The 25,456-nt window shown below is 43.1% G+C and overlaps 1 protein-coding gene across 2 annotated transcripts in view; it reads left to right on the top strand.

Annotated features, from left to right (window-relative positions):
* Positions 1 to 24,802, top strand: part of ZSWIM4 (zinc finger SWIM-type containing 4) — a 30,564-nt gene extending 5,762 nt beyond the window's left edge. The window contains exons 2-14 of one of the 2 annotated variants that reach the window (XM_025165199.2): positions 1,132 to 1,333; positions 12,479 to 12,835; positions 13,988 to 14,136; positions 14,735 to 14,885; positions 16,157 to 16,336; positions 16,954 to 17,268; positions 17,700 to 17,837; positions 18,214 to 18,468; positions 19,169 to 19,304; positions 19,654 to 19,811; positions 19,981 to 20,144; positions 21,458 to 21,539; positions 21,733 to 24,802. In XM_025165199.2, the coding sequence (XP_025020967.1) occupies positions 1,132 to 1,333; positions 12,479 to 12,835; positions 13,988 to 14,136; positions 14,735 to 14,885; positions 16,157 to 16,336; positions 16,954 to 17,268; positions 17,700 to 17,837; positions 18,214 to 18,468; positions 19,169 to 19,304; positions 19,654 to 19,811; positions 19,981 to 20,144; positions 21,458 to 21,539; positions 21,733 to 22,619 (3,174 nt within the window). In that variant the 3' untranslated portion in view covers positions 22,620 to 24,802. The remainder of the gene's footprint in view (positions 1 to 1,131; positions 1,334 to 12,478; positions 12,836 to 13,987; positions 14,137 to 14,734; positions 14,886 to 16,156; positions 16,337 to 16,953; positions 17,269 to 17,699; positions 17,838 to 18,213; positions 18,469 to 19,168; positions 19,305 to 19,653; positions 19,812 to 19,980; positions 20,145 to 21,457; positions 21,540 to 21,732) is intronic. The other variant, XM_088137694.1, reaches the window with a different exon arrangement.
* The last annotated feature ends 654 nt before the right edge of the window (positions 24,803 to 25,456 follow it).

Genomic DNA, 25,456 nt, shown 5'->3' with positions numbered 1-25,456 from the left:
GCAACCAGCTGTTCTCTAGCCACTGTGTGGGTTTTATGTTTCTTGCCTATAGTGGAGGACACTTAGCTGTTTGCATTCCTCTTTCAGCCCTGCGACAGGCTTGTGGTTTCCAGTATCTCTCCTCATTTCCCGTCATATTCTCTCCTCCTTCCCACACAACCTGAAGTAAAAGTAGCTCAGTATTTGGCCCTTCTCTGAAGAGCGGAAGGGAAGGAAGGGTTGAATTGCAAATCCTTGGCCACACACTTGATTGGATGCTGAAGTCTAGCAATTCAGCGTGGTTTGTTAATCATATGCCAGAGTGGCAAAATATAGCATAATGCATAGAAGAAAGCCTGTTTTGGCCTTATCTTATAGAAATCTGATCTTTTAGCCACTTTGGAAGCTTCTGTGGAAAGGGAGTGCAAGTTTATCTTGGGGCTGAAGTATTTATCTCCAATCCTAGGATGCCTTGCAAGACCACTGCCTGGCCTGTCCCCATAAGGACAGACCCGAGAAATGCTACCCTTTGTTCTTCCATCCCATGCTTGTATGTTTTCTCCAAAGTATTCTTGATGATTATGACAGTCAAGGCAGTACTGATTGAAGTGAAAAAAGAAAGTTAATGTAACAAAGAAATCCATCATGAAAAGCCCTAGGATGGGAGAGCAGTGCTATAACTTGGAACCTGAAAGCAATTCTGAAGATCTGTTGAAAGAAATACCATAATTCAAGTAGAAAAGGTCTGATCCTAGTTGATGCATCTGGTGTGTGGCTGTGAACAGCTGACAGGTTCATCACATAGGACAGGAGATGATAACCTGTCTACCACCGCACTTTACTTTTTAGGTCTCTAAAGGCATTACTGGAGTTGGAACCAGAGTTGGCAGGGACAAATATTTAAGACTGTGTTTATTTTGTGATTTTTTAGTATTTGTTTTGCCCCTTAATTCTGTGAAACAGTGGTTTTGCTTCTAAATTTTGGTGAGGACATCTGGGAGCTGCTCTGTTGCTACTCAATATAGGGTTGAGGAATTGTATATGGCCCAAAGGTTGTTTACCTTGGGTTCAGGGCAAGACAGCCTCAGGTCCCTGCTCAAAGCAGTTTAGAACTCCTAATAGTGTGTCTTCCTTCTTAACCCTCTTGTACAGGTTGAAGAACGTTTTTCCCGCGTCCCAGAACCTGTACAGAAGCGCATTGTGTTCTGGTCCTTCCCACGGAGTGAACGAGAAATATGCATGTATTCTTCCCTTGGCTATCATCCCCCAGAGGGTGAGCGAGACTCACGTGTGCCCTTTAACCGTGGCTTGAATTTGCTACAGTCAGGTGCTGTTGACCGTGTCCTCCAAGTTGGTAAGTAACTTAATTTGGCTTTTTTAAAATCACATTTACACACTGAATTATAAGTACACCTGTGGCTGTGGTAAAGCAATTGATAAGCTTCCAAGCATTTGAATAAGAGGACTTAGTCTAGTCTGAAATTATTTTTTTTAAAGATATACGTGTTTTTGTTGATTGTTTTGTAAACCATTATGCATCTGAATTGATTCTTTGGTATATAATTAGAATGAAGAAATACAGACAAATGAACATGTTTAGTGGTTCCAACTGCTATGCGTACTTAAATGAACTTGGTTAGATTTTTAATAGCATGTAGTCAGGTATAAAAATTGTACTTCTTTTATGAGAATTCAAGATGGAAGTTCATCATCACAGTTGATGTGTCCAAAATAACAGGGCAGCCAAACACCGCATTTGCTTTTGTGAGATCAAAAGAGCAGAATGCTGTACTTCTGTCGTACTGTCATTCTTGAAGTATATATAGGGGTAATGATTAAAGCTATAGAGATTTGAAATCCCAAACCCTTGAATCTTATGTTGAAACTAATCTTATTTATTTTATTGCACATTCTTTTGGATATTCTTTAACTCAGTGAGGGATCAAAGTGCTTTGTAATAAAGTCATGCAATTTAAAAAAATCCCCTGCAACTTGTATGTTACTTGGCAATTAGACAGAAGAGTCTTAAAAATCAAAAAGAAGCAATCAGAAAGAATCACTGAAAGTTTAGAACAGTGTTTCTCAACCCTGGGAACTTTAAGATGCGTGGACTTCAGCTCCTAGAATTCCCCAGCCAGCTTTGCTGGGAATCGAAGTCCACGTACCTTAAAGTTCCCAGGGTTGAGAAACACTGGTTTAGAAGAACCAACTATCTTTTAAAGGCCACAGATTGGGAAGTTAATGTTATTGCACTGAGAAGGGAATCATTCAGCCTGGCTACTGCTACGTAGGACCTGAATTTCTACTAACCTATAAGATGATGGTATACCTGCTGCTTTGTGTGCTAGTTGTACAAGGACAGCCCCTCGTAAGGCATCTGCCTTTGTAACAGTTTATTCCCCTAGATCAGAACTTCCACAGCCTCTTTGATGTCAATTACATGTATATACAACCTATATAAATGCTGATTTATTATTCAGGCTGGGAGTACTTGACTAACTTTGATCTTGAAAAAGCTAAGCATAGTTGGCTTGGATGGGAGACCCCTAGGAAGTCTGATAGCTGTAGACTATTTTGGGAAGTCCCAAAGTGTCCTGGAAGAAGACAGTGGCAAACTACTTTTCATTCTGTAACCAAGTAAACAACTTGGATATGTCTGTTAAATTTGTATCTGAGAGAGATTAATTAAATCACAATGTATGAATACAGCCAGTTGCTTATGCAACAAATTCTGATTAAGCAAATCATGGCTTAATGCTATGTGTGAATGTAGCATTTGAGTTTTCAGATGTGAAATGCCTCAGAACTGGAGAGTAGTGTGCACTTTCTCTATATAGCCATGTGCACTGAATAATGAAAGTGTTCTGGAAAATTATGATGAAACGCTGAACAGGTCTCGCTTGTGCCTCAGTTAACGTGCATAGTAGCTCATGGAAAGACTCAGCTCTGAAGCTGCGCATAGCTATTGCTCCTGAACTTGGGCAACCTTCCAGGTTTAGTCTTCCTTTTCCCCGCCCCCCCCAACATCTGCTGCCATGCAGCTTTGAGGAACCATCTAGGTCAGTCTTCTTTGAATAAGAACAGAATTCCTCATATTGCCGAATTCCAGATTTTATCCTTGTACAGTTAACAAACAGTATGTATGATTGCATACAGAGGTTTGATAAGGCAAGAACTCATTTTGATTGGTAAATACATTTCTTTACTTTCATTATTGGCTGACGATCCTTTAGGATTGTTGCTGTTTATTGGACCCTTTATGAAAGAGGTTACAGGACAAATGAGCTGTTTGGCTCAGCTAATTGGTCTTCTGCTGGAGGAGGAGAAGAGATCTCTGTCCATCAAGAAAATCTTTTTCATTCTCTCACATTACAGAGGTTTCTGTTAAGTAATTTCTAGTGTTTTAACTGCAGAAGACTAAAGCTCCACAGGTATTAACAATAAATAGAGCTTGCTTGTGCTCTTGTTTATGGACTTCTGTAAGTGAGCTCTGTAGGATAGGCCCCTATAAATGGCCAAAATACCCACCTACACTGTAGAACAAAGAGCCTTTGCTCTCCTCCTCATTCTTTTTGTATATTAAAGCAAGTTGGAGCCCAAATGTTGCTGAGTCTGCCTACTGCCATAATGATGGAAATTCATCTGGGAATTTCTTATAACTCCCTCAGCTGACCTCTGGTTTTGGATCCAAGAATCTAAAGCAGAAATGTTCAACCTGAGGGCTCCAGAGCCACAGCTCACAGAGCTGCCTGAGGTTCCCTAAAGTAGTTATTAAATTATAATTTGAATGTGAAGGAACATGATTAAATACTGTACATCATTGGAGAGTATTTATATTAACTACAACTTTAATGACATGTCAATGAAATCAAATCTAGTACTTGTTGTGGCCCTTTCCATTACTTTTTGGAGTGCAGGTCCTGCCATGTCACTCAAAAACCAAATGCAGTCTTTATCCAGAAAAACTTACACGTTTTTAGCCCAGAGATGTCATGTCCCTCTCTGAAAAAACAGCTTGCTGGACAATTATATATTGTTTCAAATATCACAGTTGATTATAAAAAGGGTTGTAACTCACTCCTATGCATGCCTACTCAAAACTCCCAGAAAGTTCAAAAGAGCTTACTCCCAAGTAAACAGATCTAAAAATGCAGTCTGATTTTTTTAAAGATGTCCTTGTGAAGCATATAGTAAATCAGGCTTAGTATACTGATGAGTGCTTTCCTTTTACAGCATGGTGGTGATTCTGGTATGTGGTATCTGGTATCCCCTCCAGCCCACATAGAATTCTTGGGAACATGTTATTCAGCTGCTTTTCTGTGGCCCTTCTAAATGCTTACAGAGATAGAAACTGTGGGTCATGAGGTTTTCACTGAGACGTCTTTCCACCGAGACCTCATACTGCAAAGCAGCTGCCTGTTTTTGTCCGTATGTAAATTGCATGAATATAGGAGGAAATATGGAAGTAGAAATATGGAAGCTTCTTAGCTGATTGACATGGGTTGTCTTAACACCTATAGGCCACATAGAGCTGAGATTAATATTAATATCTACACTGATTTTTGTTCCTCTTGTGTCAGTTTGGACTTTTCCTGTCCTATAGTTCCTTGTTCTTGAGTACACACTTGAACTATTCCCTTGAATTCCCAGATTGTGTATGAACTAGTCCCTGAAATTCTTCTTTGGAGATTAGATCTGTTCTATGTATCTTGCTCTGAGAGTATGAAAACCTCTGACATTTTCAAGTACTTATGTTTTCAGAAATGGTTGGAAGTGCTGCAGAAGTTTTGTTAGGAGATGCCTTGTATGGTGGGTGATGTGCTAGCTCTTTTGTTTATTTAATTTTTTGGTACTTTCAACTCAGGCTTGGTTCCTGGTGACTGCCTGGACAAGTCCCTGCAGTTTTCTTGGCAAGTTTTCAGAAGTGGTGTGCCCTTGCCTACTTCCTAGGATTGAGAGAGAGTGACTGGCTCAAGGTCCCCCAGTTGGCTTTGTGTCTAAGGTACGGGACTAGAACTCATGGTCTTCTGGTTTCTAGCCTGGTGCCTTAACCACTACACCAAACTGGCTTTCTTTGTTTATATCAATAACTATTAAAATTGCATGTGCTTTAATAGATGAATGTTGTGGTGTTCTGAAACAAAATGGGAGAGGACAATCCTTTAGATAATATAACATTTGGATTTGCTCAGTTTTTCCCATAAAACATGTTAACAGCAACTGTGCTCTCAGTGGATTTATAGCTGTTGCACGTTTCTGAATCTCTTTTCTTTTTTGCTTCAGTTTGAACTCATAATATCCTACCTGCCTAAGCTACAGTCACTTATCTCTATTTCCTGTATAAGCAAGCAAGCAGATTTTTAAGCATCCTATGGAGGGTTAGAGTCCCAAATTCTTCTTGATAGGTAGCTCTGGTTCTATTAAGGCTAAGGAGTTTTTCCACGGCTTGGTGCTCTCCACTTTCTGTACATCCCAGTTGATATATGAGACGCAGACCCAATTGTAACCAACAGATTGCTCAGGTTTCTGGTCTTGGATAGCTACCACCTGATTGTGGAGTTGCATTCCCCTCTCTTTCTTGTCCCCTCCACGCTTTGAAGCTGACACCAAGTCATTTTCCACTAGTAAAAAGAAAGGCCAACATTGTACGTCTTCTTCACTGCAACACTCCATAAATTCTTCAGCGCTTTGGGAAACTACTAGAGCCTAACAGATAGCATTGTGTCATGAAATCCAAGGTCATATTTTAGTACTGTTATGTTAAAAACTTGTTCAACAAAGAGTATTTTGTGGAAAGCTGATGAAGTGGCTTAGAGTGGGAGCTGTATAGCAGGAAATGGTTCCTCTTGCATTGTAGCTGTAAATTTGCTTAGTGGCTTTAAGCAATCCATTTTTCTCTTGTGCTCACCCACCTTCTTACAACATGAGGCTGATACTGAGGTGATTGAACATGAGGTGACTGAACATGAGGTGATTGTAAGGATTACTGAGTTAATACATCCAGCACATTGAATACTTGAAATGTGCTTCATAAATATGATCATATAGAAATTAGCATGTAGATTGTTTAAAGACTCATCCTATGCCCTATGATCTTGGTGTTCTTTATGGTGCATTCTGTATGAGTTTACTCAGAAGTTAGCTTTATATGTCTCATGGGAAACTTTGGCAATTGAGTGTTTTAAGATAACTATTAGTTTACACAAGGAGGTCCTTGGTAGGTAGGCCTGGTTCTGTAAAGGCTAACAGGTTTTTCCACAGCTTGGTGCTCTCCACTTTCTGTACATCCCAGTTGATATAGTCAGAAGAAAAAAAGACTGGCTGTATTAGAAAAAAGGCCTATACAGTCCAGCATTTGATTCAAGACTAGTTGCTATTGATAGCTCTAACCTCCATCCATTTGTCTAGTTTGAGACCATATGTTTGGCCAGCACTGGTTCAGAATTATGAGAGGGGGAGGCCCAACATATCTGAAGAACATGGGGTTATGTAAGACTTGTCTAAAACATATTTGACCTTCTCTTCTACTTAGTACTGGTTATAGCCAAAACAGGGTGGTGGTGAGGAAATTCAGTATTTAAAACTCTGTTCATGCTGATTAGTAAGGAGAGAAGTTGAAGTCCAACCTGGAGACCACAAGGGTGGACATTTGGTAAAGGTTTTAGTGTAACCCTCTACCAGAGTTTGGGGTCTTTTACTTTTGCTGACAGGAGACAGATTTCCACTTCTCCAGTGAAATTGACTCAAAATAGTATCAAGGCAGGCAAAAGGAAACATGTCCTTATGTTGCAGAAATTCAGTGAGACGATAGAATTTTCCAGTAGTGATCCTCAACCTTCAAATTTCATGAAAGCCCATAGCAGAATTATGTATTAGCCATACCTCCTGAATGGAACCTTCATGGTCAGCGACCCATCTGCAACTGAAGTTTGGGAGCTGCCTGATTCTGCAGTTGACACCAATTTTTGGTTGCTTTCTGTGTCTGGCTGTCCATTTAAAGTCAGCTCCCTGTCTAAGTGACAGCTCAGCTGCAACCGTTCACTGATTGCAAATCCTCTTCCATGCCTGTTTCATTTAATTGCACGTTACATCTACTCAAATTCTGCAAAGCTGTTGTAGTGCCTCAAAACAGTACTTTTAGGTGGACATGATTTATGCCTCTAGGTAAGAGTTGCTGCATGTTATATATGCTTGTATGAATAATTCTTAATCCTGGCCAAAAGATTATCTTGCAACAAAATAACAAAGGATGCACAGCATTTGAATTCACTGCAAGAACTCCTCTGAGAGATGCTCAGAAAGCTTTCTCATCTCTAGGCTAGCTTTAAGCCTTGCAGATTTAGTATTTCTGAAGTACAGGTAACAGCTCTGCAAAGTAATGAGAAAATGGCGGGATTCCTCTTAGATTGCACTATTCATTCTACAAAAGCAAGTCTGCATTTCTTATGGCATTTAACAGGACCTCAGCAGATGGTTTTTGTTCCCTGACCTGACTGCTTTAGGGCAATGATTGACAGTGCAGTAGCAGGCCAAGGTCCTGCTAAATTTGATGTGTTCTCTTTTGACTTTGATTGACATATGAGCCCTTTGGTTTGATCCCATCTATCTTAAAAGTTTGGACCCCTCATTCACTAGCCTTCAGTAGAAGGCATGTTGGAGCCATTGCACAATCCCATTGTAAAAGCAAGTGCATTTTACAAAACATTTTGCAGTTGGATTTCCAGATTACCTAAGTCAGGGCACTTAATGAAATTTGACTGAAAACAAAACACTTCCAAAATTTAAATCTAATTTGCAATAAATAGTTCCCTACCATAAATATAGTAGTCGAAGCAGTTGTTTCATAGCACCTCTCTTGTTAATTCTCAGATTCTGGATGGCTGCACTTTAGCTACCAGGTCTTTTACCCATCATAAGCTGTGATGTATGGTGGAAAAAGTGCCTAGTGGTATAATCAGCAATTACCCTTCCAGTTCTCAGACTTTCATGCAGTAGGATGCATTTAAGAAGTCAGACCTAAAAGTGAGATTTTTTGTAGCCAGTTGGCAGAAGAGTTGGAGTGTATGTGTGTATTCCCAATTTGGGCTTCAGAAAGTTCAGAATTCAAGAGAAATGCAGTGTAATGAATTATATGAAGGGACTATTATGGACCTGATGCAAAATGTTTCAGAGTATGAAATCTTATTTTTCAGTCTTTACCTAAGGAAAGAATAGCTTCTGCAGCTGACAAGATCTGGTGTTTCAATTGCAAATTGCATGCTACTATTGTCTATATTTAGCCTGCCATTAAAAAAGCAAGAATCAAATAATATATTGTTAAAAGATAATTGATAGAGCAAAAGTAATTTGCTCTCCTTTCACTTCTACCAGTGACAAATTCATGGCAGCTTACTCTATTGTACATACTCCATTTTTTTATGTTAAACAGAATAAATTCTTTTAAGAAAGGTTGATTTTTGGCAATAGTAAAAAAATGATTGTTGTTGTTCAGCTGTTTCTGGCTCTTTGAGTCCTGACAAACATAATTTCTCTGGGACAGTCTTTCAGTGTTTCTTTGACCTCTTCTAAGCTCAAATGTGTGTCATCAGTGATTTATCTAGCCTCCTTGTTTTCTGTCAGTCTCTTTTTCGACTGCCATGCATTTTTTCAAGCATCAGGACCTTCTCCAGTGACTCTAGTCTGCATTATGCATTCAAATTATTCACGCTTTAGCTTTGTGATACCAGTACTCAAAATGAGGGAAAAGCTAGTTTTGCAGGGCTGCTTGCATGTTAAATGTTTTGAATACACTCTGCGTTTGAAACAGATCAAAACACATTTTCTTTTTGGAAAAAAACCCTAAAAGTTAAAATGTTGAAGGCTGTTATTCTGAAGTTTTTAATTGGGCCTGTTTTGGCATAGCAGGACTTGCTTAAGGTTAGCTCCAAATATGCCCAAGGGCTCCTGAATGCAGTTCATTGAAACAAGCTGGAGCCATGTCATCCAAACATGGTTACTGATGCTCCAATGACACAGAATAAAAATGGATCACATTAATATTTTATAGCACTGTACATGTTGCTGCTTGGAAGGGGAAAGGGAAGAAAAGGTAATATTTTGCTCTAGTACCAAACCCTAACAGTTGTAAATATACTTGAGAAAATACTAGTTTTTAATATGAAATTGAAAATGGTGGCTTGATTTCTGGAGAGTTATATTTTTCTTGCCTCCAATTGTAGAAAGAATTATTTCATCTGTAGCATACACAGCCCACACAGTCCATTCCACATTTGTCCATTTTACACAGTGCTTCCACAAATTATTACAGTACATAGCGGATCTCTTTCTAAACTGAAATCCTGGAACATAAATATGCAAAAGTTGAAACAGTGTGGTCCCAAACTCTTGTACTAAATGATTGCATAATCTGGTTTTAGATCCATTTTTTCGATTATTTTGTAACTTCCCCATCTCCAAAGAATAACTATAGGAATATATACAGAGAGGTCTGTGGGCTTATAGCACCCCCCCATGTGGATATGGTATAAACCTGAATAATAAGCCTCTTGTCACAGCTTACTGCATCAGTTTTTCATGCTTAGAGATAATCTTGTTAAAGGCCCCTGGTGCCAGTGGGATGTGCCCTTTCGTCTTAAACATTCCACTGTCTTTAAAAGCAACAGTAAAACCCTGCAACTTTAAGGCAAAACGAACACTCGTTATTTGGACTTTCAGTTGTTGGTACAATTGTTAAGAATTTGAATTTGCACATTTAAATGCCTTTTTAAAAATATAACTGTTTTAAAAAATATGCTCTAAGTAATTAAAATAATGTAATTCTCCAAAGATCTCTATAATATGTTTCTCCTACACCAACTAACACAATCAGTCTCTTAATTAGAGCGAACTCTGCAATGCTCAGTTCCTATTTGTTTGGCAGCAGAGCTAGATCCTAATATTACAAAAACTTAAAATCTTGTTTTCCTTTAGCTCGGTAAATAATAATAAGAGCTGCATGATGAATATTGGACTATTTTATGAGCAGTTGAATGGTCATTGTTTCTCCATTAACTTTAAAATCTATTTCCTGTTTCCAGTTCTGTGTCCCAGTGCTGGGTATGCAGACTTAGTCATCTTCTTGTTCGTTGTTTTTACTATATAATCCAAGATCCCCCAAACAGAGGGAAGTACAACATGATAGCTGAAGAGGTAGAGCCAGATGCAAGATAGTGGCCAAAAGATGGAAATAATTATTTGGTAAAATTGAACATCACTGCATGTTTACAACTCCAAGTTTCTGGTCTAAATTTATTAATTACATTTTAGTTAGTACTTTTTTGCAGTATCATTATCTTAGCTTCCTTTGAATCATTATTCTTTAGCTTAATCCTTCCTATAAGTATACTAGTTGGCTCCTCTTTGCACCTGCTCTAGCTGAAATTCTTTTTCTTTGAAAATGAGGAACCAGAACTACACTCCCGATGAGCTTTTGCGAGAGCCTGTACAGACATATGAATGCTTCCTGAAAGTACTCCACCTTGGGTAGCCAAGAATGACATATCCATACTTTGCAGCTACATGATACTGTTTGCTCATAGTCACTGTGTGACTGAGCAAGATTCAGTTCTTTCTTCATCTATTATTTTCATATGACCAATTCTATGATAATCATTTAAAATGTGGTAGTTCCAGAATATGTGGGTTTCATTCTGTGCCTTTCATTCTGCTTGATGAAATCATCCATTCATCCTAACTCTAGAGGAAAAGAAAGGCCTATAACTTCCTGTCCTCTAGGTTTCATTACATAGTGTGTGTTTCACCAATAAAATATTAGTCAAATAGGCCCCAAGACTGGTCCTTTAGAAACTCCATTGGGGATATACCTCTTCAGCTTAGACATTTCTTGTCCTATGCAGCTTCTCCGCTACTTTAAGTTGTTCCTTATTCATGTTGACCTGATGCTTTTCTGATGTGATAGGAAGCAAATACAGGTGTGTTAGTTGAGAATGATGGACATTGAAGCTCAGGACATATTTTGGGTCTTAAATTGGAGATACAGCGGTAGAAGACTATACCTGTTGAGCAGGACAACATTTGGAATTGCAAACTAATACAAGTGGTATTTTTATTGGTGCAGATGAGTCTATTCCTAAGCATATCAGTCTTGAAGGAAGTATTATTCAGGAGAAAATATGTTAGGGTCCAGTCTTTTATATACTTAAGTAAGGTTAATAGAAATCGTGAGTAATAGCATTTAATTTTGCAGTTTCAGTGCAAGAACCTTTTAAGAATATGCTATCTTTGTATTTTAAAACAGAAGTAATATGTCCAAAGATCATTCACATAAAGATACCCAATACTCTTCATGTTGCTGCACCAAAGATTTACATATTTTTAGCACAGCATTGGCTGTTTTAGCAAGTGTGTTATAGACAAATTACCCAAACAGTTCATGTGATATATTCAGATCCATCAAGCCATATGCCTCAACTTACTTGGAACATTCATGTACACCCTAGATTTTGTTTTTTCCTCCCAGTGTGGTGTATTGTATCATGCCTGGACTGTGCTAGCATAAAAGTAATTTTTTAAAGCCGTGGATCTGCGTTTTTCATTTCCATGATGAGGGGGTTGATTATGCTTGGCTACCTCAGATGTACTTTTTCCTCTGGAAGTTCCCTTTTCTATTTATAGTAACTCCAAATATAGCCAGTGACTCTCCTGCCCTAGAGGTAAGGGCAAGTCTCACCTGGGTGTAGGTCCCGATCAGGCAGTTAATGAGTCACCCGTATCAAGCTGGCAGTACTAGCAGAGGATCCTTTCTTTGGAGTGACACAGCAGAGTTGGGGGTGTGGCCTTGTGCCCAACTGGTTTAATGAGGGTGCCCACTTTCATTAGATATGACTCATCTGCTTGGTCAGTACAATCCAGCAGCCTCTCCTGTGGCCCTGTTCTGAGGCCTCTGCCTCCACTCCTTTTATTTGGGTGTGTGCCACTTATCCAGTACCCCTTCCAGAAGTACTCAGTTGGAGATACATTGGAGAGCAGCTCTGAACAAGCTCCCAATTGGGAGGGATATGATTTCATCTTCTTTGGGGAGGGTTGATGTGCTTCACTTTAAAGCCCACATCTAGACAACCTGCTGGATTGGGAATACTATCTCAGTAAGACTTGCATTATGATTGAGCTGTTTATTTCCAAAACAGTCTGGTTCCCTTGTGGGTCAGATTCCTGGTTAGTCTTTCAGTTTCTGTTCATTGCAGAGTTGGTGTTAATGCTTCTGTAGATGACTCTCCCAGCATGGGCAGTGGGTCAGCTTTTGTGGCATTACTTCAGGGTCCTAAGATTTGACCCCCTAACTATACCTCAGAATCCGATCCATCCGTGCCCGCTCCACTAGTAACAGTGATCATAGTTGCTGTTCCTTCATGTCAGTCTTCTAAATTTGTTTGGACTTTTGCTCCAGGCAGTTGAATTGTAAACTCACCGCTGGTGTTTGTCTTTCTTCCTGAATGCACAGGTTTCCACCTGAGTGGTATTGTGACAGAACCGCCAGGCCCCAGTGAGCCAGAGCACAGTTATCATGTCTCCATCAGTTTTGACCGCTGCAAAATCACGTCGGTGAGCTGTGCCTGTGACAATCGGGACATCTTCTACTGTGCCCACGTGGTGGCTCTGTCCCTACATCGCATCCGGCATGCCCACCAGGTGGAGCTGCGCCTGCCTATCTCGGAGACATTGTCCCAAATGAACCGGGATCAGCTACAGAAGTTTGTGCAGTACCTGATCAGTGCCCACCACACAGAAGTGCTGCCGACAGCTCAAAGGCTTGCTGATGAGATTCTGCTGCTTGGCTCTGAGATTAACCGAGTGCATGGTATGAAGCTGGGCTGGCCTTGGATCCTGGGGAGAGGTAGATAATGGCTGCAGTTTGAGGTTCTGGCAGCCAGCCTCCATTACTTGTCCCCAGCCCTGTTTTATCATACTGTGTGAAGTAAAATGGAGGGGGGAACCCAGAACTCATTGCCTGGCTTCCTAACTGACTGCTGAATAAAAGCCCCAAATCTCATTCATTGTGACCACCTTGGGTACCCTCCAAGTGTACTGCAACTTAACTCCAATCAATCCTAGCCAGAACTGGCTGGGAATTCCAGAATGTGTCTAGGCCCCAGGATACTAAGAGGGCACCAGGTTGGGGAAGCAGTAAATAAATGGGCAAAGTGTCTTAGTTACAAACAGATAAACGTGTATCATAGTATAACAATACCATACGGCCATTAGTAGAACAGTGTGATACAAGATCAGCATGCCGTCACATTCTAGTACCATCGGATCATTATTCAGATGTCAGTTGCAAAAGGCACGCAGATGGCTTCTTACATGACTCCAGTTATTGTAGCTCTTACTGTTCCCTCTCTGAGCTTTTACAAGTTCCAACCTTTATGGTAAGCAAATTTCACTCAACTGCACAGGTTATGGATCTTTGATTGGTTCCCTTCCATCTCTAATAAATTTCTTAAAATGTATATAAGCTGTCCTTTGAGATTGTGTGCTGGTATTGCAAACATCCTCTCTTAATAATGAAAGTTTAAAGACTGATTACTATGCCTCTCTCTCTATGCAGGCATAGTAATTACACATTATTATTATGGCATAGTAATATATACCTTAAAAATAATTTACTTTAAAAATAATTCAGAAGTTCATCAGAACTCATGTGAACACAACACCTTTCTGTGATTTGTTAGAGCCTGACCTTTTTCAGGCTACCCTGCAAATGTAAAATGGTGCTGCTGCCTTAATGTTAATAAATTGATTCTGTAAAACAGTAGCATCTCTTTGTCAGTCTCCCACAGAAGTCTGAAAAATGTAGGCTTAATGAATAACAGATGTCTGAAACACTTATTCTGAATCATTTTGAAAGTACTTGCAGAAGGTTAGGCCTCGTTAATTTCTACAACAATATAAATGTCCTCAAGGTTAGGATTAGGAGTATGTAGCATCTAATACTTTGACCATCTCCTCCCAGGTGCTCCAGATCCCACAGCTGGTGCTGGCATTGAGGATGCAAACTGTTGGCACCTGGATGAGGAGCAGATCCAAGAACAAGTGAAGCAGCTACTGTCCAATGGGGGTTATTATGGAGCAAGCAAGCAGCTTCAGTCCATGTTCAACAAGGTAATGGCTGACATTCATCTGTTATACAGCCTGCTGTCTGTCACTCATCTGTTAGTGGAGCTATGTCACTGTTCTTCCCCATTACCATGGAAAACCATCCTGTCAGCAGGAAAATAATTCCACTAGAAGACCATTTTGTGTAAATTGGGGCTTTATCCTTCAAGGGTGGTGGGGAAGTCCCTCTTCTAGGTTTGTGTCATGGCAGAGCTGCCTGCAGATGCTGGGTTGAGGATACTTGCAGACTGCACTAGGAGATGATATGAAAGCTGTCCTATACATATGTAGGCAACGTTTACTAGTTGCTTTAAAATGCAAGGCTTTTAAGTACTAAAGTATCTTGCCTTCAGTGCAGTCAGAAGGGGAAGTTGAGTTCCATTTGTAGATGGAAGGGTCCCTCCAGGTGTATCAGATTATGACTCCTATCACCTTTGGCAGCATGACCATGTTTTCTGGAGATGCTAGGAGTTTCACATCTGGAAGGCAGTAGATTGGGGAAAGTTGATTTGCTCTTTTGACAGACAACAAAGTTTGGTTGTTGGGGTTTTTGGGGGTGTATGTGTCCCTCTCCTCTCCAGTTGTTACTTCTGTCTTTCCCCAGGTGCGGGAAATGTTACGAATGCGGGATTCCAATGGAGCACGGATGCTCATCTTGATGACAGAGCAGTTTCTGCAGGATCCACGTCTGGCGCTCTGGCGGCAGCAGGGAGCAGGCATGACCGACAAGTGCCGGCAGCTCTGGGATGAACTTGGTAGGTAAAGGGCTTGCCCAAAAGAGTGGATGGCTGAGGCTTTTCATGGGATTAGGTGAATTCTGGAAGCTGATGCAGAATTAAGGTTTCTTCTTTTAAAATGCAAGTTTGGAGAAGAAGTTTGAAAACATGAGGCCAGAGCCTGAAGAAAAGAAAAGCTGGTTGCCCCTAGATAGATGATGATTAACTTATCTGATGCCACATGTTTTTCTTTTCTTGTTCTTTTTTTAAAAGAACATTACCAATTCTACAATCTGTTTAAGCATTCCGGTTGAAAAAAATCCTCCTCCTTCCTTCAGTCACTCACTGGAGAATAATTTTTTTTCTTAATTTTAGACTTGTGAGAAAGTTACAGGGAATGACTGTGTACTGAATGACACTTGATGGGCTCTTAACCTGAGAAATTGCCTTAGCCTGACAGGAACATTGGAGACAAATGTCAGAATGGATAATCTTCAGGACAGTACTAACATGAGGGAGATGGGAGAATGCAAGCTTTCCATTACACAATGATTAACGGTTGTCTGATCAGGTCTTAAAAACAGGTCCACAGTGAAATGCAAACTTTATAGCCAGATTTTTTTTTTTTTTTTTAACAAAGCCCTATTCCAGTTGTTCCTGTGCCATGAAACCCAAAGCCTATCTTTCTATATCACTATGTGGGATAGAGAGGATAAAACAAGTCTTTTCTTAGTTGCGTTAGATCTAAGCCACTATTCCGTGGACAGATTTTTGTCCTATCCAAGAGGCTGATTTCTACCTTGCCTTTATTTAGAGAGAGAAAGTGTGTGTATGAGAGAGATCCTGCTTTTCCTCCAGGAATTAAAGGTGGCATATCTAATACTGCCTCCTCCTATTTACCCCACACCACTTCTGTACGATAGGCTGGGCTGAGAGAGAATGACTGGAGTCATCCAGTGAGCTGTTTTAGGGCCGAGGATGGATTTGAACCAGATTTCCCCGACCTAGTCCAGCAACGTAACCATTACCCCACCCTGTTCTTTCCTTTCTTGTTGGCTTCCTGGGTCTTTGCTCTGATGACTAGCCTCCTGCTGCAACTTGTTTACTAAATAGTATGCTATGATGCTATTTCTTGCATATATGCCTTTCTTCCATACTGGAGCTCCCCCAGGACATTGGCCTGTCCATGGTCTGCTTAGCTTCCACACCACTGTCATTTCATCTGACTTCAGACTGTAACTTTGTCTCTCCATCTGACTTTGTGCCTGTATGCTCACCTGAATATTTGTTATTTCCTTTTTGTGCCTTAGGTGCATTGTGGGTCTGTGTGGTTCTGAGCCCACATTGTAAGCTGGAAGAGCGGGCCGTTTGGCTGCAGCTTCTTAAGAAGTGGAACAAGCTGGACATCTGTCCGTTGGAGGAGGGTAACTACTCCTGTGATAGTGTTGGAACGAACAACAGCTTGTCATCTAACCCAAATCGCAGCACAGGTAGGAAAATCACACTGGAATTCCTTAGTGGGGAAAGCTTTCAGCACCATCTCCATCACGCTCAATAGGTGGCCTCAGTCAGGGATGTTATGTGTAATATGGAGATGAAGTTTGCAGTGGCCTACCTTATAAGAATGTTGTCTGGATTCTTCTGAGATAATGTATGTAAAATTCTATATAGTTGTTACTTAACCAGTAATCTTGAAGGAAGAGGACAAAAAACCTGATGTTCTTCTGCTGGCAAGATTCCATAATTTGTTAATATTAAAAGCTTAGCTTCAGTTTTTCTTTTAAAAGATTTACAAAATCAGGTGAACTTGGGATATTGTTGTAATGATATAATTTCCCAGAGTCGCAGGGAGTTGGGCGGCATATACACTTCATAAATTATTATTATTAATTATAGTTTTTGCTTTCTTGTTTGTGTGTGGGTTGATGTATTTTCTTCTTGTTTAACTTCTTTTTCTTTGTGCATGGTAAAATGCTTATTTTCATTTTATATTATTCTATGTGTATCTGTTTGGAAATGGATCAATAAAAGTATTTGAGTTTTGGAGGAAAAAAAAGGATTCCATAGCTTTTCCAACCTCTGCTCAGATTGGTTCCTTTCTTGGCAGCCGCTGTTCGGCAGACAGTCTTTGGGCGTGCTATCAAGGCTGCTGAGCTTCGCTGGGGGGACTGCCACCTGCAGAAGATCTTGAGCAGCGACTGCTACGGTGTCTCTTTGAAGAGTGGCGGTGACAAGCTGGGCTTCGATCCCCAAGGCCATCCACTCTGGCTGGGGGACGCCTTTCCTATGGCCTGTGCTCGGGTGGATGCCTTGCGCTCCCACGGCTACCCCCGGGAGGCCTTGCGCCTGGCAGTGGCCGTTGTCAATGCCATGCGCTTGCAGCGACGTCATCAGCTGGACAGCTACAAGCAGCAGAAGAAAGGCAAGGCTGGCAGGCAAAGGGTGGAGTGGGGTGGGCGGGCAGGGAGGCCAGTTTAAGTCGGGAAGCTTGGTAGCCCAACACTAAATCCCAGCATCTCCAGGAAAGGCCTTTTGGACAAAAGTCCCTGGAGCCTGGGGAAGCATAGAGTTATCCCTGGGCATGTGCAGGTATCCCACTCTGAGGTCAGGTTTCAAAGGAGAGCGCAGGGGGTGAGTGGGCATGACTTGTTTATGTAAAGAAGCAGAGGGCTTTAAACAGTGGGAAGAAAGAGTGGTGCCTGGTAGGTCTGAGTGGTGGGTGCTGGGGTTTTCTGCCTTCGTTTCATACTTCGTTCCTCTAGTGATCATAGATGCATTGGTGTGGTTTTTTTCATTGGCTTTTCAGTATATAGAATTGTTTTCAGAATAATTTGCCCCTTTTTTTCTCCTCAGAACTCCTGCACAAAGGCACAACCAGCATTACCAACTTGGAAGGGTGGGTTGGGCACCCTCTGGACCCCATTGGCTGTCTCTGTCGCACCTTTCTGGAGGCCTGTCGCATGGATGATGAGGGGCTGGTCCTGTTCCCAGGTATTGTGGGAGATGTTCATATGGGGGGGGGGAACCAGGAGAGCAAGTTTGGGGGTGAAATAACCAGTCCTTCCCTTGAGTTGTGCTTTGCCTGTATCGCAGTCCTTGCCTACACATCCCACCCAGATTTGCAAGGACCACAATGGTTTCCTTATTAGGGACTGCTTTCACCTGTGGGAAATGGTTTAGGGCTTGCTAGAGTGGGGAGGGGTGATTGTTGGATGAGAAAGGGTCCTTGAGCATATTGAGGTGCATGTGTGCAGGAGCTTCTCACTTGAGTAAGTTGTGGCTCTTACACTTAAGGTAAGCTGGTGAGCTGTTGCTGTTTGTTTCCTGTCCTCTGCTCAGCTGTTCCCTCCCTGTTGTCCCTCTCCAGATTCTCCAGCAGAGCCCAAGAAGGCCCTCTATCAGCACATACCAGTGCCCTCAAGCCCTGGCGAGTCGTATTACATGCTGGCCCTGGAGGTGGCCCTGCTCGGGTTGGGGCAGCAGCGGTCCATGCCAGAGGGCCTTTACGCACAGGACAAGGTGGTGCGCAGTGAAGAGCAGCTCATTGGGCTCCTAGATGAGATGGAGCTGGACGAGCGGCTGGTTCCGGTGCTCCGCAAGCAAGCGGCCTTGCTGCTGGATGGTTAGTGAAGTAGGCTCTGCTGCCCATGTATCCTGGAGATGAAATGCCTATGGCCTTGTCTCTAAAGGCCGGAAAAGAGGCACTGTGGGAGGAGAAGGAGGAGCTCTTTCTTGTTCAGAGGAACTAGATAAAGCAACTCAGCAAATGAGTTTCTGGAGGAAAGGCAAAATGTGTTCCTTCTGCAGACAGCTTGAGAATGTTCTGAAATGGACCCACAGGTTACACCTGGAACACTGGAGGCAGCATGTTCCTGCTCTCTGTACCAGCACAGTCTAAGCCATCTTGCTTCTGATTTAGTGTTAAAATGGCAAACTGTGTTTGTATTAAACTCCTGCCTGCAGGGCCTGAACCTGGACCTGGTTATAGCAGGGAGGTACAATTGATGTTAGTGGGCCAGGGCCAGATTTTGAAAAGCCAGCAGAAAGAGGAGTTTGATAGTTAAGGATGTGTTGGTTTCTTCAAGAGCCTTGTGCACAAACAGGCTTTGGGGATGCTGTTTCTATGGGGATTGGTGTATTCACAGAAGGATCTGGAATATCAACAGGTCAAAGCCACTGTCAACTGGTTCATCATCTGCTTAGGAATTATTAGTCACCTTGCTTGGTTCTTGTTCTGCTATGGAGCAGGCATCTGGTTGAATGCTTTGAGCTGGGTTGCAATACTGTCACTGTTAAATCAGCTACGAATCTCTTCCTCCTAGGAGGGCCTTTCAGTGGATTTGGCGAGGTGGTGTTCCGAGAGAGTGTTCCCATGCACACTTTTGCCCGTTACCTCTTCACTGCCATGCTGCCCTATGATCCCGAGTTGGCTTACCGTTTGGCATTGAGAGCCATGAGGTATTCATATCCCCTCCTCTCTTCTGTGCTTTCCTTTCCTCTGCCCTTCTTGCTGTATATTTACTGCTTTGCTATGCCCCACTATATGCCTTCCTTCTCCAGGCTGCTATTTCCAGCTTCTGCTTAATGCTGCAGATCAGAGCTCTAAAAGTCACACGTGCTTGGCAAAGAGTTTCTTCTGTGGGGCCATCTCCTGCTTCTGGTTCCCCTTCCCTTCTCATTAACTATTTTGTCCATGGATCTGCTTAAGCTTATCTTCCCTTATTGGGGCCTGCTCATTCCATCTGTTGGTTGATGTCTTTTTCTAGAACAGTGGCAGCATAACTTGTCTCCTTCCCATTCTCCCCAGGCTTCCTGTATTGGAGACAGTGTTACCAGCCAATGACATCCTGCACCAGAATCCTCTGGACTCCATGATGGCCAATCGCTTCCCCCGCTGGTTTACTCTTGGTCACCTAGAGACTCGGCAGTGCGAGCTAGCGTCAGCTATGCTTACAGCTGCTAAAGGTAGATCTGGTCCTGGAATAGAGTAGAAGTCAAAGATCTGGGACTCACAACTACTTCTCTGAAAGCAGAAAGGGGTTGTTACTCAGAATAGTGAGGTAGAAGATTGGGTCCTGCCTTCAGCTCCAAAGAAGGCATCTCATACTGTGGACTTTTATTATGAACTTTGCAGGTGACCCCAACTGGCTGCGCATGGTCCTGGGCTCCATCCAGCAGAACATTCATTCCCCAGCCTTGCTGTTCAAACTGGCCCAGGATGCCTGCAAGACTGCCACCCCAGCCAACACTCCTCCAGATACCACCTTACTTAATATCTCCCTGGAGCTTGGCCTGCAGGTGAGGGTACATCTGAGCAAATTAGGCCTCTGATTCTTTGGGAGGGTTTCCTTAGTGCTACTTTGGTGTTATCTGGGAAGGGTGGGAGTCCAAAACATCTGGAGGACACATTTGGGGAAGGCTGCAATAGAGGATCTGTAACAAAAAACTTAATCTGTATTCTTTTGTTAGAACCATTTTTGATTAAAGATCTGACACAGTCCTGTAATAGATTCCACATAATGTCACAATATATCACTCTGGCTAGTGATATATTCATACCAACTATTTTATCTTCCTTCCATGCCTGCTTGAAAACATGCTCCTACCAGGATGAACCAGAGCTTTCCATATTCTTAAGTGGTGTTTATGGCTTTACAAATAATTATGTACTAAATTTTTAGAAATAGATGTCATGCTTTCTCTGATGCTTTGTTAACAGATGTTTCCTCCTCAAACTTGTTCTATATATTCTCCATCTATTGATCTGATTGTCACTGTGCCCCCCAGTGAAACATTTGAATAAATTGAACAGACTCCCTCATATCAAGAAGGAGGAGAGGGTTTGCCTGAGAGTGCTGGCTGGGGTTTTTCTGACGTTGTGTTTTTAGGGGAAGAAGAGAATAGGATGAACCAAGGGATTGTAACTGGACTGCCTTACTTTTCCAGATGTGCCAAGCTTGGGTGTTCAGTGTTCATCTTCTGGGCTCTGCTATAAATTTTTAACTGTTTCAGCTGGGCATGTATTGGCAGATGGTGAGAAATCCAGATATGAGTATCTGCTCCTCCCAAACACACACAATAAGCTAGGGTACGATATTCTAGCTAGCTTTCCTATTCATGCCTTTTTGAAACAAACAGGAAGAGAATTTCTAGGTGGGTTAACTCTGTGCCTCTTACGGCCTTCGTTCTTAATGACTTCTGGCTTTTGCGTTAAAGTAAGTAGTGGTTATTGAAATGAATGCCTAGCAGTTTGGTTTTTGTTGTGTCTTTCCTGGGACTTTCCAGTTCTCCTGTGCTGGTCTACTTGCTTGGCACTCAGATGAAACACAGTGTTTCAGTGTATCTGTGCTCGTCTTTCTCTTGGGAGCAGACATACCATTTCTTAGCAGGCAAGGCATAATACAGCAATTCATTCATTCATTGCTCCTTCCAGATTACACCTTAGAGCAAGGAAGTTGTTTTACCTGAGGGCCACCATGGACACAGATGCTGGGTTGCAAGAGCGGCAAACTGTTTGGACCCTGTGCAGAAGGGACTGTATGGTGTGTGGCTCCCAGTATGCCTTATTTTTTCCTTGCCACTTTACCCATTTTCCACTGCTTTTCCCATAGGTGATGCGCATGACGCTCAACACCATGACCTGGCGCCGTAGGGAAATGGTTCGCTGGTTGGTCAGCTGTGCCACTGAGATAGGTGAGTAAATGGGAATACTGGGCATGCGCTCCTTCTAGGGTCTTTTAAGGCTTCCCAGAATTTTAGGATGGGTTTTCTGCTCTTTTCTGCTTTCCTCCACACTAGCCTTTGGTTTTCCCTTTGGAATGTGTGGAGTACTTGATGATCTTGTGGCTAACCCCAATTTTTTTCCCCCCACTTTTCCTGCTCTTAGGAGTCCAGGCCCTCATGAATATTATGCAGAATTGGTACACACTCTTCACACCTATTGAGGCAACAACCATTGTGGCGGTGACCGGGACCACACATGCCACGCTGCTGAGGCTGAGCCTGAGTACAGGGCAACGGGATGAACTGTGCAGTTGCGCCCGGACACTGGCATTGCAGTGTGCCATGAAGGACCCACAAAACTGTGCCTTGCCAGCCCTGACGCTATGTGAGAAGAACCACGCAGCCTTCGAGGCAGCCTACCAGATTGTGCTAGATTCAGCAGCCTCGGCTGGCATGGGCCACTCCCACCTGTTCACCATTGCCCGGTATATGGAGCACCGTGGGCTGCCTGTTCGTGCCTACAAGCTGGCCACCCTGGCCTTCTCGCACCTCAACATTGCTTTCAACCAGGACACCCATCCTGCACTCAATGATGTCCTCTGGGCCTGCTCCCTTAGCCAGTCGCTGGGGAAGAATGAGCTGGCCGCCATTGTTCCACTTGTCATCAAGAGCGTGCAGTGTGCCCCCATGCTCTCTGACATCTTGCACCGTTGGAGCCTTCCTCCCCCAGGCCTTGCTTCAATGGGTGGAGGGCGCCGTGGGGCAGGCAGTGCAGGTACTGGTGGGAAGCTGTTTGCCATGGACAAGGCCCCACTCTGCCAGCTGCTGGAGGCAGCCATGGCTGCCTACATCAGCACCACCCATTCACGCCTCACCCACATCAGTCCCCGGCACTATGGCGAATTCATTGAGTTCTTGGGGAAAGCCCGTGAGACTTTCCTGATGGCACACGAAGGGCACCTACGCTTTACCCAGTTCCTTGACAACCTCAAGCAAACCTACAAGGGCAAGAAGAAACTTATGTTGCTTGTACGGGAACGCTTTGGATAGGGGCACTTTGGGGAAAACATGCTTTGACTAAGGGGGAGCAATCAGAGGGACATCTCTCCCCCTTGATCAGAAGCACTTTGGCTTGGAGGGTGGGACAGAAAGATCAGTTTTCCTTGGGGCACGAGTGTTCTGGATATGTGGCTAGGCAGAGCCTGGATTTGCTGCCTGCATTCAGAAACTCTTTGTCTAGGAGAGCTCTCCTCCCATCACCAGAAGTAAAATTGAGCAGATGGGGCTGGGCTTCAGGCTGGAGCCTCAGAAGTGAGGGGAGGGGGGTCTGCAACTCTGGTGCTGGGCACAGACTCTTGTTAGAAGTCAAAGGTCTCTCTAGTTCTTTCACTGGTCCTGTCAGTAGTACAGGAAGGATCTGAGCCTAAACTTGAGTTGTAAGATTTCCGATTTCAGTATTAACTTGTAGGATGATAGGAATAATTCCCCACCTTGGTTGAAGGCTCTGGGCCCAGTATGGCCTTGCAGACGGTGGGCATCAAAGACCTGTGAAATTTCACAGCTGCTGTTCTGATCTTATATTTCAAATGCAGTAATGGTGGAGGTTTGACTTAGGTGTGCAAGTTAGGGGGAGATCGGTAGGGTCATGCCTCCTCTTTCCTGGTTAAAACTCCAAAAGCTTTCTCTATTCTCTCTCTCCTTTCTCTATGGCCCCACACCTCTCTGCATCTTAAGTAAAAAATTCTGGTTTAGAAGAAGCTGGGAGCCTAGAATATCTTTACAGGACTGGGATGTTACCTAAGGCCCTGTTGCCTCTTTGCACCCTTAGCATTCAAGCAGCTGGTACAAAATCCCTCATGCCAGACAAAACTAGTGAGCTGGGACTATTTCCTGCTGGGAGAATTGGCAGCAGAGTTAATATTGGACTGCTAGAACAGATGGGATACGTTCTAGGGTTTATCTGGTTGGATTCTACAAAGGGAGTAGACAGACTAGAAGTGCTTAGCCAGGTACTTCTCTTACTTTTCATGGAATGGTACCTTTGGAAGAGACCAGAAGAGCACCAGTCCTCAGCATGGACTCAGTTGCACATTACATTACTCCCCTTCCCCCAAATGGCCATGTTAATCCACATAATGGCAACCGTGATCAGTCACTCCAAACAAAGTGACTCAGTCTTCTGTTCTGACTGTACAGACGGAGACCATTCTGCTCTCCAAATTATCCCAGGCACATCTGACCACCCGTACATCCTCTCACAAATCTGTCAGTATTTCAGCTTTCTCTCAACTGTGCTCAGGGGTCACAGACTGGCTCCAGACCCTGCTTGCATTGGGCGGGGGGGGGGGGGACGACCAAGGACATTCAAAGGGGCTAGTGTCCTATTCTGTAGCTGTCCCTCTTTAGCTTTGTTTCCAGTTAACGCCCCTCAGACTCCTACAACTGAAGGATTCCTATTCTCTGTCTTCTCCAGCATAGACCTCCAGAGTTGCTGGTAGATAGGCAGTTCGTACCTCAAAACCTCTCCCCTTTCTTGGGCCAAGACAATGGGATACGAGACATTTTGCCACTCTGAGTAATTCTGCCAGGCCGTCCAAGAAGTGCATCTTCCGTATTCCTTGGAAGTTCCGAGGATCTTGAAGTTGCATCTTTTGGACCGCCGTCTGCGTAGTTGGCATCCCTGAAATGTTGCTGCGTTAGGCAACTGGCTGGGCTGCCAATGCAGTTGGCCTGCCTCTTCATAAGTGACTGGTGTTCCCCATGGAGTGGGTGGGGGGGAAGAGTTCCAAGGGGCCGCTGGCAGGGCGCTCCGTACTTCCACAAACATCCTGCTCCAAAATCCCACTTTTTTTCTGCTGGATAAAACCTACTCAGGAACAAACCACAACAAGCTCATGCTACTAATTAGATTATTGTGAAGACGAGATTATGTTTAAAAAGTTAATATATATATATATCTATATATATGAAGAGGCAAGGGGTCCAGGAGGCTCTCCTTTCTGTGCGCATGGGACCGGGGCTGTGTCCTGTGCTCAGCACCTCTCAGTCCTTAGTGTTGGTGGAGATGTTGGTGTGTTGCACAGCTCCACTTTGGAGCCAGCTAGTCAGTTAGTTGAAAAAGGGGGTGGGGGGCGGAGTGGGGGAAGGCTATTTCTTTGTTTTCCTGTATTAAAAAAAAATCCTGTAATTTTGTAATTTTTTTCTATTTATTGAATCATTTATTGTATTATTTTGTAAAAGTTTAACATAAACAGCAACATTTGGTTTTTTTTGGCTTCTCTTTTGGACATACGGTGTGGGCTTTGTTTCTGTTTCTTTCTTTGCAGGGAGCCCAGGGAGAGTCTGCTCACCTAGGTCAGCCCAATGTGAAATTGGTTCAGCTCAGCCCAGCAAATGGGCAGTGAAAACATGGGCTGGATATCCTCCCTGGGTTATGCAATAACTCTGGGTTGAAAATCCATGATTGCACGGTTGTTAAAATTGTGTTATTTGGGATAAAATACCTTTTTTCCCCAGATATACAGAAATATGTATAGTATCTAAATGCCATGCAGCCTTTTCTTCTTAATGGTACTGTAGATTTAATGTGGAACTCCTGGAGTAGAGTCGGTTTTGATGACTCCTAGCACACTGGGACCTTGGACTACTGCTACAGCACACCCTGGTCACAAGAAAACTCCTGTGGTGCAGGGACAAAGGGCAAGGCAATCTATGCTGAGAAGGAGAGGGATTCTACCACCTGTGTCAAGGTGCTCATGTGGCAGAAAGTCCAGATGAAATCCATCCGGGTTCATGCAGTCTACTTCACAGGGAATTTCTTCTCCATGAGCCACCTTCAATTGAATCGGACCTGCTGAAGAGTTCTCTGCTTTGGCTCCTTTCTGTGG

This window comes from Python bivittatus, unplaced genomic scaffold (assembly GCF_059951505.1).
Source record: "Python bivittatus isolate LINGU-HERP-01145 unplaced genomic scaffold, Pbiv_v1 ctg000220_np1212, whole genome shotgun sequence".
NCBI lineage: Eukaryota > Metazoa > Chordata > Lepidosauria > Squamata > Pythonidae > Python > Python bivittatus.
This window is presented reverse-complemented; position numbering and strand designations above follow the sequence as displayed.